The following is a 17,314-nucleotide window of genomic DNA, read 5'->3' as shown; positions in this document are numbered from 1 at the left end:
CGGCCCAGCTGCAGTAAATTTGGAGAACGACTCGATTTGGGAGAATACTGATGCCTCGTCAAATTGAATTGCGTTTGTGTTAGCATCTTGATCAGATTGGGGATCAGGTTGCTTTTCCTTAGGGTGCAGCTTTTTAAGTTCATTCAACGTTGCAGCATTGTCAGGTGCGACGCCGTCAGAAGACAGAACTTTCGCTGCCCTCCCAAACTGCCCCTGCAGGCAAAGAGATTTCGCGCGGCTTGCTAAAGCGTCTATTGACTCAATGCTATTTTAATTTGACTGCTTCATTGAGGCCGCCTCGTACCACAGTGCAGCATAATCACCTGATTTCCGCCGTTCAAGTCTGCTAAGCAACTGTTTCTCTTGCTGCTGCTTGTGTTTCTTACCCCCACGATTAGACGCGCGTAGAACACATTTGCTAATAGCAAAGAGTTTTTTCCAATTTTCTAACAATTGCGCGTGTGAAATGCAAGCATCGATAACGGATGTTAGTAATTCTGACCATCTCACCCGAAACTTTGTTGGAATGAACCTTAGGGTAGGGATGTGCTTACTGCTGATGGTTTCGAGATCTGGGAGTTCATTTAGATTTATGTCTGTTGCAGCTAGATTTGGTGAACTTCGCGGATTGCACAATCTCGTCTATCCGCTTCGCTAAATCGCGTGTTATCTTTTTCACTTTAGACAGTAAAGGCGTAAATTGCGAGTAGGCCCATATTGATTTGGAGCACACCATCTCATCAAAGTTCGGTCCCCACTGGTCATATCTAATTTTAGTTTTTCCAAGATGATGTTCGATAACAGATATCTGGTACAGTTTATCTTTTTGTCGGGGTAGAAAAATGTTGTTTTGGGGGGCACTTGAAAGCGGGAAGCGGTTTCATCAATTATTAAATTATTCATTTGCTGAGTCAGTCCCGAAGCTGAATTGCATTGTTTTGCCCCCTGACTACGCTCTGTAGTTTCGTCAGTCTTAGCTAAGAAAACCTTCTTGCTTTCTCTAGTTTTCATAACTGTTTACATTGAATGCGCAATTGCCTACCAAATTTTTTTTATCCCACCAGATAAAAAAACTAGGGCGGGGGTCGTTTTGGTTAGATCTCACCGGTTTGAGGTCCACATAAGCTGGTACAGTTTATCTGGTACAGTTTATCTTTTTTGTCGGGGTAGAAAAGTGTTGTTTTGGGGGGCACTTGAAAGCGGGAAGCGGTGTCATCAATTATTAAATTATTCATTTGCTGAGTCAGTCCCGAAGCTGAATTGCGTTGTTTTGCCCCCTGACTAAGCTCTGTAATTTCGTCAGTCTCAGCTAAGAAAACCTTCTTGCCTTCTCTAGTTTTCATAACTGTTAACATTGAATGCGCAATTGCCTACCAATTTTTTTTATCCCACCAGATAAAAAAAACTAGGGCGGGGGTCGTTTTGGTTAGATCTCACCGGTTTGAGGTCCACATAAGCTGCTGAAGAACCACTACATAATTGATTTGCTCACATACACAGTGCTTCTGATATGATAACAGCCAAAAAAAAGTTGGTGGGGGATCAATCTAGGGTGCTCAAGATTCAGTGTAAAATTTGGTTCTATTTTCGTCTTGCTTGTTGAAATCAAGAGAGCAACTTAAACGCACGTGTTATAACTGGTTAAACTTAACAGTAAAACTCAATGGTACGGAAGCAAAATTTAGCTCATCAAATTTTTGAACACTTCAGCGAATAATTTGGCACTTTCATTAAAATTTGTTCAGTCGTTGCTTATGACAATTGAAGAGTCACAGCTTTGAAAATGTTTGATTTTTTGACGTTCTTTTTCGACTATCGTGTCTTTGTTTGTTGACTTGTAAATGGATGTTGGTTCGAGGGCTTGTACTCTGCAGTCAATCAATGTTCGCAATTCATCAAATGACTTCAGGTCAGTTGAACTGCTGCTTTTCATTTCCCACTGGCGTCTAAAAGCATCATCCTATTTCTCTTTCAAGAAAAGGGGGCTCAATTTTGAATTTCAAGGCTTCCAAAGCACGGCATTTCCATCAAAGGTGATGATGAGCGTTTCCAGTTGCTTCGCAGATTCATGTTGAATGCGGTGAATATTGAAAAATGCATCGAGGTGTGAATGCAGGATCAGACGTTCGTTTGCATATCTGTCCTTAACCATTTTGAGGCCAACTGCGTAGTTGCCACTAGAAAGGGGTCATTTTGTTATCACTTGGGCTGCTTCCCCGTCCAAACAGAATTTAGGTAGCTTAGTTTTTGAACGTCCGACGGGGTGTGATTCATATCTACTGAAGCGATGAAGCTGGCGTGAAATGGGTCCAGTCTTTGTATTTCCCCCAAATTTAGGAAAGTGAAACTTGGGGATCTTTATTCCACCTGATGAGGCTCTGATTTGTTGATTTTTAATTGTCGTATATGTCTGTTAAAGGGGCTACTATTCTATGCAGCTCCTTCACTTGAGACTTGACTCGGCACTGTCTACTACGTCTGTCTTCTCCATTATTTGATCGCTGAGGTCTTTGATGAGATCACGTCGAGTGTCCGACGTTTTAAGGAGATTTGCGGCGTCAATATCTGTTATGTTTCCATTTTTGGTGTTCGCCCTGGTCGCGTTGCACTAAATGTTGGTGTGACTGCCTTGGATTGAATGAAATATTTAATTTTAAATTCAAATTAGACAGGAAATAGAGAAATCCGATTCTGAGAACTCAAGAATTACTTTTCGACTGTCGCGTGTTTTGTGGCTTTAAATAATATTGATTGCCTGTCGATTGAGTTGGGTTATTTACCGAGACCATAAGTAGTCTTCAAAAAACAAAATTGGAACATTAAGTCCATTCAGTACTCGTTTTTGTCTGCATAATTTTTATTCAACTGAAAAGGATTAACAAGACAAATAAGGAAATAACTAACGTGGTTGCCAGTTCTCGGTATTCATATTTAACATTTCCAATCAACAATTATATAATATTTTGATTGGTGTTAGTTCACATTTTAATTTGTGTAAAAGCTGAGGTTACGGGGAGAATAAGAAGACGGAGGAGGGTGGACGAGGGGAGATGTTTGGGGGAGGGGAAATTAAACTAGGAAGAACTGCCATACACACCCTACATGTCTTCTCACCAGTTTCGGTGAATTGCAACATAGAGACTAGTAAGGCTTATGGCTTTAAGAAACTTGCGCAGCATCTCGATGGGATACAGGCTTTAGCTGATTAGCCCGTTAATTCAGGACGAAGAGGTAAATGGACCACAAAAACGATCAGACGAGAAGTTGGTAGTATGAAAAATTGAAGAAGACCAGCAGGGCTAACATAATTGCTACAAGCTACAATTACGAGCAATTAATTACATTCAGCCGTTGTTCTTCCCTACAGCTGGTCTTCACTACTCGCTTGCTTCAAAAATTCAAAAAACATTTTCGAACAAAATTAAATGTCAACGCATATAACGAACCGTCAGCTGAATTTTTGTCCTGACTTTGGTTTTGCCATAAAGCTTGTCAAAAACAATTCTCTAAACGAAGAGCACCCGCATACTTCAGATACACTTCGCTTATTTTCATTAAACCTCTTCGTAAACTTGTTAAAAACAAGCAATGATGGCTCACAGTAAATTACCAAAATAACAAACAACAGCTAAAACAAGGGATAATCCAGGCAAAATGTCAGAAAATGAACATTTATATTTCAATAAAAGCAACTTGACTACTTATCTAATAATTATTAACTAATAATTAAATAAAGAGTAGATTTTACACAAAAGAGTACAATTAAACCAACTCTCCGATTTACCACTGAATTGGACTAGGGTCCGCTTTCTTAATGTTATATTTAAACACTTTGGCTGATTCGTCTACTGAAATCAGGAATTTGCCGTCGGGAGAGAAGCAAGTTTCCCTGATATACGTCTGTCTATCTGATTTACCTTGCATGTAACAAACTCTAAGGTCAGTTGGGTCATAAGAGCTGTGAAGATCCACTATCATAACTCTTCCGTCAATATGTCCGATTGACAAGAACCGCTTGGTCGGGTCAAAGCAGAACTTCATAAACCATACCATTTTGTCCGATGAAAACTTGTACTGAAACAGCAGGTCAACCTGTGATTTGACAGGCGCGACATCGTTTGCAATTTTTGTTGGCATCCAGGCACAAAGTTTTCCATCGCTATGACAGCTTTTAGATATTATTGTTTCGCCGTAGAACTTGGCACAATCAACATAATTTCGATGGATGCTCGAGCATTTGAGGTATACAAAATGCCGCCACACTGGCAGGCGAGGTCTGTTCTCATTTTTGATCGAGGAGTCATACGACATTTCAATTTCTTTTTCGACTCCATTGGGACCCACCAAATCCCAGATGATAACGTTATGGTCCATGCCTGATGATAACATTTTAGTCGCGTCTTCGTTGAAGTCATTGGTCAACACCTGATCGTTGTGCCCTTCTAAGCCTCGTCCACTGAAAATAGCAATTTGCATTTGGGACTTCAAATTCCACAAATGTGTTGACATATCTTGAGAGGCCAGAGCAATTATTTCGGGAATTTTGGGATGAATTTGGATGTCGTTGATAGCATTCGCAGCACCTTCAAATGACTGGTCAACTTCACGTTTGGCTACATTAATAACTCTAACTGTCCCGTTTTTACCAGCGCTAACTAGAAAAATGGTGTCGTCATATTTAGTAAATTTCACGTTGTAATACATGTCATCACCAGGGTCAGTGTAAACTTGTATTAACTTCAGTTTTGATGTTTCCGTGCACGTATAGACATAGATCCACTTTCCCCCTGTTGTGGCTATTAGGTATTGTGGTTCTGCAGGTATTTCCAGGTTGGCTACGGTAAATGGAGCAATATGAACTCCGTAAATAGGATGCGGCTGATATTTGATGCCTTCAAAGTGCTTCTCTAGAGCATGGTTTTCAACAAACTTATGCGTTAACTCCCACGAGAAGGCAGAAGTTCCAATTTTCTTTAAATTTCCCAGACGTTTCAAGTCACGCTCGAACTGGAGTTTTCCGCCTGCTTTTTCAAGTCTGTCTTCGGGTTCAATTTTGTTCTTCTTCGGATCGTTTATTTCAGCAGCCGCTTTTTTCACGTCTTCGGCTGTTAAATTGCATTGTCTTTTTGAGCGATTGTTTTCATTTCTGGTCCTGCCATTTTCTGGGTATCTTCTTTTCCGTGTACATCGCTCACCGCTACTTGAAGATCGCGATGATGACCTATTTTCATCTTTGTGACAAGAACTTTCAGGTACCGGCTGCTTAGGAGGGTCAATATTTTTACTGATAGGTTTCAGCAATCCAGTATTTTGATTATCTTCGTTCATTTTTGTCATGAAAAGGGGACCGAGAAACGGAAATCACGTTGCAAAAATTGCTAGTCTCTAAAACTAAATCTGATCGACACTACAGCAATCGCCAGTTAGCTGTTTGAACAGCAGCTTCTCATTTGTATAGGCTTAAAGCATGCTGCAAAATCATCAAACCTGAAATTCACAGAAAGACATTATTAACCATTTACAGGAACACTAAGCATTTAAACTATGCAGTTACTAGATCGAACAAAACAATGTTGCAATTTCGAAAAGACAATTTCAAGCAAATGTGATTCATCAGTTCATAACCAAAATTAAATCATTATGCGATTACTCAAACAAAAGAACCAGAAAGAACTCTAGAATCATAGAGCAAGTCGGTCGATCAAGTCGTATAACTCAATTCTCGACTCTGATAAGTGCTGTGGCATAAAATATAATCATATAGAACAATATATATTTGAGGAATCTGGGGCCATTACTAGCAAGAGTGACTGCCGAATAAGTACGTCATATTTGAGTCGCAATGTCTTTTTTAAAAACAGGCTCTTATCTACCCTCACTACACTAACAAACACTGAATTGTTCTCATTAATCGATAAGTCAGTTCTTAATCGCTATGTTCGAGACCATTTGATCTGGGACTCTTTCTTCTGTTTTAATTGAACAACTTTGTCTCGACTGTTTTGTATGGGAATATGGGCTTTTGGTCTGTTTTGTCAAGAAAAATTCTGCCATTAGCGAATGTTTTGTATGGGCAGTATTTTGCATTCGGGACTGTTTTGTCCGGACTCGATTCCGTAGTGACTCTAGCTAGTAATTACCTCCCATGTGGCAAGTTTACAAAGAACAGGCAGAGGCTAAAAAGCTCCCCCGCTTCTGACCCCTCCAGATGCATTTTCAGTTCTGAGTCTATTTGTGTAAGTTGTGGCCACTATCTTGTAAGTATCTAGGAATCGGTCAACACAGTTGGTTAAACAGCTCGCTTCGCTTCGGTCCAGGGATCTGCCGGGTCTGTAGATACACTTGGGGTATATACACTTCTCACCTGCCGACTGCAGTAAGTTTTGCACCTAGAGTCGATTTGAAATTAATAGCTGTTAACCGACCCTGCTAATACTAACGTGCCAGTGAATTCTTTAAGTTTCCCTAGATATTTAAACCGTTATTTGAAACTTTGGATTAATACTCCAGGTGGACCTTTGCATTTTTCTACTGTGTCCTTTAATTATAAACTTTGAGTTTTTGAGAAATCTGAGCAAAACGACAAAATTTTACTAGAGCTACCTGTTGCATTTGAAGGGCCATCTCTGTCTGCTGGATAATACTGTCTGCATTTTGGGAACCCGCCGGGCCAGCACCAGATCCCAATCCACTCCCACCACCTCCACTAGAACCAAAATTCATAATCAATCTGAAAAATATTAAAATCAATCTGACTAACGTCGCAGAATTGCTCTCGAACGACTAGTGGAAGCTCGAATTTATTGCAACCTGATTCAGAAAAATACACCAATTTGGTCGTTTTCATTTGACTTTTAGTAGGGAACTGCCGCCACTTGCGTTCAGCTGCTGACACTTGTGAATGAGAGAAACTTAGATCACGCAAAACAAAAACATAACCGACTAACGTCGGGCAAATTGCTCTCAAACGACCGGGGACCGGTTGGCTTCGTCAGTAGCTAGGAACGGTTTACTGAGGCTCGCTTTAGCTGAATTGAAGGGGCGTAAATGAGCGCAGCGGGGGGGGGGTGCACCGGAGGCGCCGATGGGGTGGCAACAGTGGGTGGGGGGTGGGGGGGGGGGGTCAATCTCTAAGAACCGCCCTTCGCACCATCAGTATAAGTCTCCAAAACAGTTTGAGCTGAAACAGAGCTGCCCCCTAAGGTCACTTAATGCTCTCTTGGCGCTACTTTTTTATCTAATTTTTGAGGACGAGAAGCATAAAAAGACCGACAGGACTAATATAATTGCTACAAACTTCGCTTGAGAGCAATTAAAAGTCAAGGGCGTAAAAATCACTAAAAAACGGTCAAGCGAAATTTTGCATAAAAAGACCAGCACTAACAATAATTGCTTCAAACTTCGTTCGAGAGCAATTAATAATCACCCATTGAGACCTTTCCGCTTGCCAAAAGATTTAATGGACACTTCGTTTTATATGCAAGATTTCAAATCCTATACCAGTTTTAAATTGATTGGAGATGAAGTTAAATATAATTTAAGTTAAATAAAAATTTAATAAGTTAAAAATTTTTGATGCTGCTCTTAACTTAAAAGAAATGTACAAATTGTAAAAGACGAAAAAGACACGAAAACATTTTCTGATTTTTTTCTATAAGGTTCCGAGTCCTAACCGGAGCCATGCTGTCATCACAGATGAGTACAACTTTCCGAATCAAGTCGTTTATAGAAGCCAACAATAACAAATGCTAGATTCAACAAATAGGGTAACCTAATTTTGAAATTTTTAAAGTTGTAATCGAGTTTCTGTAAGCGTTTTGCTGAGAAGTCTTGCAAAATAAACTTGATTCGGGCAGCTTTGATACAAACAAAATCCAGTAATATTTGAGATAAATCTAAGTAGGAAAATCCGATCTCACTCCAACTTTATAATCGATTTCTTAAAAAAATATTGCGTCACATCCGCAAAACAAAAATTGACCCAGATAGCGACATTACTTCCAACAAGAAAGAAATTGTTTTCTTTCAAAAAACATTATATGCATAAAAAAGCTGGGCTGGATTGCGCATACCAATGAAAATTGGACATACCCCCGTGGACAAAAATATTCCACCACCGTAAATCAATAAAGTCCAACAAAGAATTAACTACGCGTCACTCTCAAACTCATAGACAAACTCTGAAGATGAAAAACAGTTCAAAGGTGAAGTTACATTGTACAAAACGATATGATTTATGTACTACAGTTTTAATGAAAAAAGCGGATAGGAAGGAAACATGTTTACTAAGAACAGCAACAAAATGTTCACTCATGTCACCAGATATTTTTTTGTTTTGTTGACATTTTTCGAGATTTTCTAATATTGAATTTGTTTCACTTTAATATCTATACAAAAAAACTGGCCAACAAAGCCACAAGCTTAACAGTTGGTTAATTTTATGGCTTGGAATTCCCCTGAACATCTAAAAACTGACAAAAATTTTTCTAAATGGCTAAATTTTTGTCTCGTCAATTTTTTATAACGGAAGAAATCTTGCGAATTTCTTTTGGCATTGAATTGGAGAAAATAACTGTACAACAATCCGCAACATATGTCGTAAAAATGATCACCAACAAAAACAAAATTTTGTATAAAAATGAGAAAACGTTCATAAATGGCGAAATTTTTGAGTGCTGATTTTTTTTGAAAATACGCGAGTCCTCTGAAACTAACTACTATTTCCGAATAATTTTAGCTGTAAGTAACATTTAGTTGATTACATTTTTCAAAAGAAACCTAGCATATAATATTAAGATTCTTGAGTCAATACCTGAATCCAAGTGATACTATTCGAGCTTATTTTAGAACACTAAGCAGATTTAGAACGAAAAATGAAACCAATTTGAGCGCCCTTTTGATTTGGCTTTTAGAAGTAAAACTGAGAGCAATTAAGATCACGCAAAAATCAAGAAGTCTAGGGTTTAAGTCTTTCAAAAAGTCAAATTTCTCAAGCGAGGGAATATTCTAGGAAAAAACTGTCAAGATTTATAATTGCTCTAAATTTCGTTCGAGAACAATTGACAATCTTATTCGAACCACTTTAACAAAAACAGCCAAAATTTTTCAGTTTTGCGCTAAACCTACTGGAAAAACTGACAGAATTTGGAAGAAAGTTCAGTTTGATAACGCTATGGCTCCACTGGTCTGCCTTGGGAAAGGAGATAGGTCGTTATATTTCTTGATTATTAATGTTAGCTTTAGGTTTCCATTCGTTTGGTTGCACATGTTTTGTTTCTCAAATTACACATTTGAAGCAAGAACATAATTTCCGGTTTTTTCAACATTTCATCGCCATCATAGCTTTCTCGCTACAACTTCTGCTTTGGGAAAGCAAATCAACTTACGAAAAAGCAGTAAAGCCTAATGAACGTAAGAAGAGTTAATCTTTAGCATTAACATCCTCCGGGCCCACAAAACCTAATCTTAACCTTGGTGTGGGCTTGGTGTAAGCATGCACCAGCTCAACCGCAGGTATAGTTAAATTACCAAAAGCGTTCTTAACTTCACATGACCTAGCAATGTCATCGGAGCCGTTGAAAATCCGTGTGACTCGTCCCAGGGGCCAGATTGCTCTGGGAGTGAAATCCTCGAGAAGCCAGACGACATCGTTCACTCCCAATGCTGCTTCGCGAGATGTCCGCTTCGGTCGCTTGTTCAGCGAAGGGACATACACGGTTATCAGTCTCATTGAAATCTGCTGCAGTTTCTTCACCTACGTCCAGGCCGAGTTCTTCAGGGTCAGTGTCTCGTTGAAGACGGCTCCGGGAACGTTGCAGAAGAGCCTTCCAAAAAAGAAGTGGTTTGGCGTTAGCGGATTGTCGTCTTCGTGGCTACTTCTCACGTGGGTGAGTGGACAGGAGTTGACAATGCACTCGGCTTCGCTGACGATTGTGGCAAAGACATCTGGAGTGTTTTGCAGAACCAAGGTTTAAAAGAATAGCTCGCTTAACACACTGAACGAGCCTCTCCCACACCCCGCCAAGTGAGGAGCAGAAGGAGGTTTGAGCTTACATATTAACACATAATGGCTCGGCTGGTCTGCCTTCAGAACAGGGATAGGTTGTTATCTTTCTTGATTCTTAATAATAGCTTTAAGCTTCAATTCGTTTGGTTGCACATGTTTTGTTTCTTAATTTACACATTTTAAGCAAGAACATAATTTACGGTTTTTTCAACATTTCATCATCATGGTTTTTTTTTCTTTACAATTTTTGGGAAAGCAAATCAACTTACAAAAAAGGTGGTAAAGCACAATGACCGTAAGAAGTAAATAAAGCATCAACACAGCTAATGAGGGATGCCGAAACTCAAAGTGCAAAAACACAAGTGGACAAATACGCCACAACAATTGACGTCACATATTGAAAAATTTTGATATATATGGAATATATCAGTGTCCCAAATTCCATTGATTCTAATCTAAATTTGTTCAAGACCAGAAAACGAGCTAGCATCAACCAAGATTGAGGATTATCGAATGACGTTAGGCTTGCACTGAAATATCATTCGCGTTAGTTTGAGTGAAACAATCTCAAAACTTCAGACCTTATTCCTGTGCAAGAATAGAAAACACCAGACTCAAAGGCGAAACGGCTGGGATAAACAGAAAACAATACGACTTGCGTGGGTTGTTTTTAGCTGTAGCAAGGTCTCATATGTGAGAAGCGAGGCTACAAGCTGGGGAGCACAAATCATTTTCCCTTAAAATTGCCCTTCACAGCATGCATTTACTATTTCTCGAGAATTTTCTGGAACTAAAGCGCAAAATCGGTCCGGCAAAAATTTTGCATAAGACTCACCATTTAAGTGCTTCAATTTTTGTTCGAGAGCAATTAAAAACTCTAGAGATATCTGCACCGCAACTTCATGTTATCGGGCTTACCTGTTTATCCGTATCTCTAGACGAAAAATTAATCAGACCGACCAAAATGGCGTTAGACCAAAAGAACTAATGTTTTATTATAATACAACACAGACCTAAGAGCTTCGTTTGAGAGTAATTTTTGACCAACCAGAGCATCACTTTTTTCTGAAACATGTCAGAGTCCCGTTACCATTTTTCCTGTATATTCAGGTTCCTAGTTTCTTGTTAACGAGAAACCCTGAAGTAATTTGAACTGTCGTTCTTCACGAAGTGGACCGTTGTGTAAAAGGTGTGTTAAACGTCTCTCGCAAAATTATGTGTTTGGCTGTCAATTATTCTGTGACTTGTTTGAACTTTGCTAGCTATTTTAAGATTGATTTTTATTATATAAGATTGTCACAAAGGGATAAATAACTTGTTAATTGTTATGATTTCAAATTTTCCAACTTTCCAATCATTTAACGAGTTACTTTTCAATAGAGGCAGAGCACTTATGACCTGTACGCTTAACGGATGAAGTGTTTTCAATCCTGCAATTTTAACGAGTTTTTTTAACCACTTGCAGTCCAACGTAAACGATTTCTTACACCTTTGAGAAGATGTCGAAGATTAGCAGGCGAAAAAAGCATAGACAAGATACAATTAATTTAGAAAGCATCTAGATAAGATGGATTATGATGAAGAAACAGATCCCGAAAAAGAACCAATTTGCTCAAAACGAAATGATGGCCTCGATCAACCACAAATCCCCAATCACACAAAGCAACGCGATTTCAGGGTAAAATACGCAATCCAGGGAACTAATGTTCCAACAATTTCAAAAACCTTAAGTTGGGTAAGCAGATGTTTCTAAGAATTTTGTTGAGACTTCATACTCAGTCACTGCACAGAATCTCTTCGCCGTTTTTCGGAATTGCCATGTTAACACGACGCTCAATGAACTGCGTACGTAACGTGGTGTTTAGTTTAAATAAACGCACCGAAAAACAGCAAGAGCGGGTAGGATGTATATGGAACCAATTCAGTTTTCAAAAAATTGATTAAAAAATTGCTTACCAAGAACAACCAACTAAAACAGGACAAAGTGCTCTCGAACGACCGGTGGGTGATCAATTTTAGTTAACTTTGCTTGGGTGGGGGTAAATTAGCCGGTGGGGGGGGGGGGGGGGTAGTAGCATTTTCATTTTGTAGTAATCTCTAGTACACTTCTAGTAGTAAACTGCCGTCACTTGAGTTCAGTTACATAAATTTGGGAATGAGAGAGAGCAAAGTAGATTACCTTAAAATTAAGAAGATGAACGCGATAAGAGTCGCTCAAAAAAGTCAAGGAAAAATTTCATTAAGAATAATTGCGTCAAACTTCGTTCGAGAGTAATTGAAGATGCCTGTATTGATGAATCAAAGAAAACTTGTTCAAGTTAAGCAAAGTGTTCATTCTATAAACCGATTCTGCAGGTTCTCTCATTTTAATTGTTTCTGCATTTATGTAGATAATATGGAACCTATTGTCACTGCAAGGAGTTAACTAATTAATTTATTCAGCTGAATCGTTTGCAACGAAATAATTGAAATGAAACCAATTAATAGGGTAAAAATTAAGGTTTGAATAAATTGAATTTGAGAAATTTCAAAAATTTGTGTATCAAAATAGGATTTTAAAATGGCTGCATAGACAAAGCTAGGTTCTAGCAATATTTGTTAGTAATTCAGAGTGGAAAGAGAGAATAAGTTAGTAATTCAGAGAGAATAAGGGCAAGCAACAGTCAGGATTGAAGATAAGATATTGATAACTGATTGAGGAATTTAGTCGTGCTCAGCACATGTAAAGTAGTAGCTTTCAGCAATGGATACTAAACTAATGACATTTGGCAGAAAAAAGTTGATAAAAGTTTCTGTTAAATATTTTACGGCAGCCATCTACTGTACAGCAATCGGTTTGACATCACGATTTAGGCTCTTGTGGTGGAGCAACCGCCTGCTCAAGTTCATCAACAGCCATTCTACTAATAACATTGAGCTCAATCAGATGCTGCTTTATCACGTCTTTTATTGCGTCAATTCCCTCGATCCCAAAATCCCGCGCTTCTTGACCTGCTTCCCAATCTGTGAAGAAAATGTGTTCTTTCTTCATTTTAATTTTTCTATCAGTAAAATGCTCGTTCAACTTCGTAATGTAACGTTCTTTCATAAAGTCAATAGGATTCTCTTCATTTCTAAGCTCTTCGCGCAGCTTCATTAGATGCATTCCAGTTTTGTTTACACAAATTATAATTCTAGAAGATTCTGATCCAACCATAGCTTCATAAACTTTAGCTAACTCGCGGCTGACAATGTCGCTCACATCACCAGTAAAAGGCACAAGAACAATAATCATGTTATTCATGGCACCACAGATACTGAATGTCTTAGCATGGTAATCTAAGCTGTTACTTCCAGGGAAGTCAATTATGTGCACTTTCCGTGATATTTGATGCATAACTGGTACATCGGTGTGTGCAAAAAGGCCAGTGCTTCCTTTAAAGCCCCAGATTTTGTTAAGAAGGGTAGTCTTACCCGAATCCTGGAGCCCGACAATACCAATAAAACACTGAGAGGCAAGGATGTCCCTAATTCTGTGAACAACTTCGACGCACTCAATGCGTCGCAATAATTGTTGTTTTGAGGCGTCAGTGCAGTTTTCAAGTCCACTACCTTCGAAGTTGAATATTCCTAGATTTTTGTCGTACATTAGAAGCAGTGCTTTTTCATTACTGTAAACTGTATCATCATTAGAGAGATCCGAAACACGCTGCAGCAACTCAGGGTCCGTATCTTTTACCCTCTCACTCCAAACTCGGAAGAGTTCAGCCTTGATGAACTTTAAAACTTGAATGTAGTTTTGGTCTGCGACAGCTTGTGTTAGCCAACGATTGGCAACATACCCTGTACCAAGAGTTCCAAAAGCAGCAGCTGTCCCCACTCCCGTGATGTTAAGCGCTTCTATTGCTCCCACTAAAAGCAACCCTGGACCTGCCATGTAGGCCAAGGCACTTCCTCCTAGTACAGCCAACGCACCCACTGATATAACCTGAAGGGTCGATTTCTCTGCGTTCAACTCCAGAGGACTCATCATGTACTTTTCAATCTTGTCGCATATGTCTCGAACTTTCTTGTACTCCTGCTCGTTACTCAGAACAAACTGGACATTCTTTGTTTTGTCGTCAAACATATCAAGCAGCTTTTGATTATCTTGGGCTTCAAGGCACTTTGCTGCAAGGTTCAAAATTTCAGAAACTAATGGTTCGTTGAGAGAACTTTTGTTCTTTAGTTGAGAAAGCGCCATTCCACGTTGAACGGATTTTCGAACCACCAAGGAAATTGACTCGTGCTTTGAAATTTGTGACACAGACTGTACCTCAATATTCCTGATGTTGTTCCGAGGAAGAATTCCTTCTGCAAACCCGAACTGAGTCGCGACTTTGACCTTGGATCCGTGGTCGGAGATACTAAGCTCATTCACATTAACCTCTTGTTCAATAACAAGTTTTTCGATTTTATCTCCCATGGAAATTTTTTTGACAGTTGACTTTTCAGAAACGCCAAATGGAAAGCCCAGATCAAATGAGCACCTAGGAAGATAAATTTGAAACAAATTTTCCCCTATTAGCACTAGCCTCAACTGAGTGACGTCTTGACATTTGACAGTGGCCAGTTCAATGCTGTGCAGTTTTGGATCAAAGATTAAAACTTCTTGGATAGTTCTGGGACAGGTGTGAACCGTAAGAGCTCCATCATCAAATGGCAAGTAAGTAATTTCATCAGGAGGGTAGCCCCCGGGTTGAAAACATTTGTTGTATTTACACATTCTCATGTAGTTTACAACCTTATGCGGCTCATGAGAACTCAATTTCGCATTTTTCAGGATGTCCAAAGACTGGGTTATGCTACCGACGTCAGAGCTTTCAAAGCATTTTGTGAACAAAAATTCATCACAGAGAAAGAAAAAATTCCCAACGGGGACGTACTTCTGGGAAACCTCTAATTCAGTCGACTTGTCCATACTTTTTGTCAACATATCCAGACCCTCTTTAACTCCTCTCAAAAATACTGCATTAGCAGGGTACACTACACAAGCAACGTCCAGTGCTGGCGATAGAAAGGGTTCGATTTTCGATAAATAACCAACGTAACTCTCTTTCGTTGCCATCAAAGATTGCTTTCTCTCCTCCACGTATGCTTGACCGGCAACTGTCGATACAGTTGAGACTAACTGACTTACTTGCTTATCCACTTGGTGTTTCATTGCAGATATACTCTGCGTAAACGACAACAAACTTGGCACAGGGTCGTTTTCAGCAACAATATGATAGAAACAAGAGTCGATATTTTTCTCAATTAAGAAATTTCTAACAGAGTCATCGCCAAATAGTGGAGCACCAAATGTTATATTTATTACGCTGCTGATATGTTGATTTTTCATCCGCTCTTTTTCGAGAAGAATATTAGTAGCAACAATAGAAGCTATAGCACCACCAAGAGAATGACCACAGAGAATCAGGGATTTATTTCTTACTAGATCACTCATCAAAACTTTCTCAAGAGGAAACATTTCGGCACGCGAAAGAAACCCAGCGTGAAATCTTCCATGCGCTAGCCCCTGCGAAGCCGCTTTTTGGTATATCTTCAGATCTTCTTTAACATCATTTATTGTCTCCGTTCCTCGAAATGCAATGTATACTGAATTCGAGTTAAGCTCTTCGGCTATTAGAAAGGAACAATCACCACATGCAGATACCACAAGGGATTTCAAATTGTGATCTATTATTGAATTTACAAGGTAAATCTCCGGGTTTTCTTGATAGGTGGCAGCACTGGCAACAAGGGCATTCTGGACAGTGTTTTTGTTTTTCAGCAGCCAGTTCGAGAGGTCTTTGACCTGTTTTTCTGATTTCGTTCCGCCAGATGTTGGTGGCTCTCTAATCTCGTAAGTATAACCAGCTTTAAATTTTTCTGTTTTTTTGAGCAGTATGGATTTTCCAGAAGAGACTTCAACTAATTGTTTGACTTCAAACTCCAGCCCAAAATGTTCTTTCAAATCATCAGAGGTCAAATCGTCGATGTCCAACGTTTGTGTTTGCCCACGGAATTGAACAACAACTTCATCGCTCATTCTGCCGCGCAGACAAAACAAAGCGCATAAAAACCTAGAACACTTACTCTTTGGACTTCCTATCCTATTAGCCTTTATAGATGTCGTACACGTAATAAAGAGATTCTTGTTCCTTCGTCTTTCTGAATTCTCACCATCAAGATTACGCCGATGAGATTAATTTTACAGTTTTTTTCTAGAACGATGTCACCTTGCTTCGGCGCTATCAGCAGAAGACTAATCAGTAAATTATGCACAAACTTTAAATCTCAAGCACAAAGTAGTTAGACCAAGAAGCCCTGACCACACAATATTAACTGAGTATTGGGGAGGAGTGCATAAAGTAGTTGTAGTACTACTTTGTGCACTCCTCTCCAATATTGGGTTAATATTGTTTGGTCCGGGCTTCTAGCTCAACGTCTTCAGAAAAAAAGTAAATTAACAAACGCCCCTCCCCAACACTGGGTGAATATTGGCTGGCCCGGGGGCCCTCCCAGCACTACGTCTTCATAAAGCATTTCGTATTGATTAAATCTATCAATAAAATTATTATATATAAACATCAACTGAGGAAGAAAAACAAAAGACAGACAGCATTAGAAAACAAACAACTAATGACGAAAGTGGATGGGTCAAACTAACAGCCTCCCTTCTTCAACCACAGCTCCCATCGAAGCATCAACAATTTCGCGCCGCCTAAGCGTCCTTGACCCGCGAATGCAGAGGATGGAACTCCTCAGGAGAGCAAAGCTGATTTTTGTCCGTAGATATGATATGATATCAGCGTAGCTGTCTTCTTTTCGCGCAGAGAGCTTTGATGCTAGTTGTTTCAGCGCTTTTGAAGCTGATGGGCCAGCTCCACCAGTGCATGCGAAGACAAGCGGACAGAATGTTGCTTTCTCAACCTGTTATTCTTTGTTCATACTTGTTCTTTTTGATAGATTCATGAAACTTGTAGGCTTCGCTACTGCTTTCAGGGCAACTTTTTGCTAGCGGGTTGAAAATTGAACCTTGATTCCTAACGTCTTCAGAAAGCATTTGGTTTTATTCTCAATCTATCAATAAAGGATAAATATAGTTTTTAAGAAAAACTACGAATACATGAAGGTAAAGGATTAACAGCACACATAATAAAGGCACAAGGCAAGTTAAACTAAGCCTCCCTTCTTCACAACAACTCTTATTAAAGTATCAACAATTTCGCGCCTCCTTAGCGACCTAGATTTGCGAATCAATTCCTCAGAAGAGCAGAAGCTGACTGTCGAAGAAAACAACTGACT

The 17,314-nt window shown here is 39.3% G+C and overlaps 3 protein-coding genes across 3 annotated transcripts; all 3 read right to left on the bottom strand.

Moving 5' to 3' along the window:
• Positions 1–3,589: 3,589 nt before the first annotated feature.
• On the bottom strand, positions 3,590–5,511 carry LOC142336656 (polycomb protein esc-like). The gene has a single exon (XM_075385568.1). The coding sequence runs from the start codon at positions 5,335–5,337 to the stop codon at positions 3,781–3,783; it is 1,557 nt and encodes a 518-aa protein (XP_075241683.1). The 5' UTR covers positions 5,338–5,511; the 3' UTR covers positions 3,590–3,780.
• A 62-nt stretch (positions 5,512–5,573) lies between these two features.
• On the bottom strand, positions 5,574–7,558 carry LOC142336666 (uncharacterized). Its single transcript, XM_075385579.1, has 3 exons — positions 7,553–7,558; positions 6,604–6,732; positions 5,574–6,389 (listed from the first exon to the last, which is right to left on the bottom strand). The coding sequence occupies exons 2-3, from the start codon at positions 6,721–6,723 to the stop codon at positions 6,177–6,179; spliced, it is 333 nt and encodes a 110-aa protein (XP_075241694.1). The 5' UTR covers positions 6,724–6,732; positions 7,553–7,558; the 3' UTR covers positions 5,574–6,176.
• Positions 7,559–12,501: 4,943 nt separating this feature from the next.
• On the bottom strand, positions 12,502–16,086 carry LOC142336627 (uncharacterized). The gene has a single exon (XM_075385540.1). The coding sequence runs from the start codon at positions 16,053–16,055 to the stop codon at positions 12,849–12,851; it is 3,207 nt and encodes a 1,068-aa protein (XP_075241655.1). The 5' UTR covers positions 16,056–16,086; the 3' UTR covers positions 12,502–12,848.
• Between the last annotated feature and the right edge of the window lie 1,228 nt (positions 16,087–17,314).

This window comes from Convolutriloba macropyga, chromosome 1 (genome assembly GCF_964194025.1).
Source record: "Convolutriloba macropyga chromosome 1, txConMacr16.3, whole genome shotgun sequence".
NCBI lineage: Eukaryota > Metazoa > Xenacoelomorpha > Acoela > Convolutidae > Convolutriloba > Convolutriloba macropyga.
Note: the sequence above shows the minus strand (reverse complement) of the source record. Positions and strands in the feature narration are given on the sequence as shown.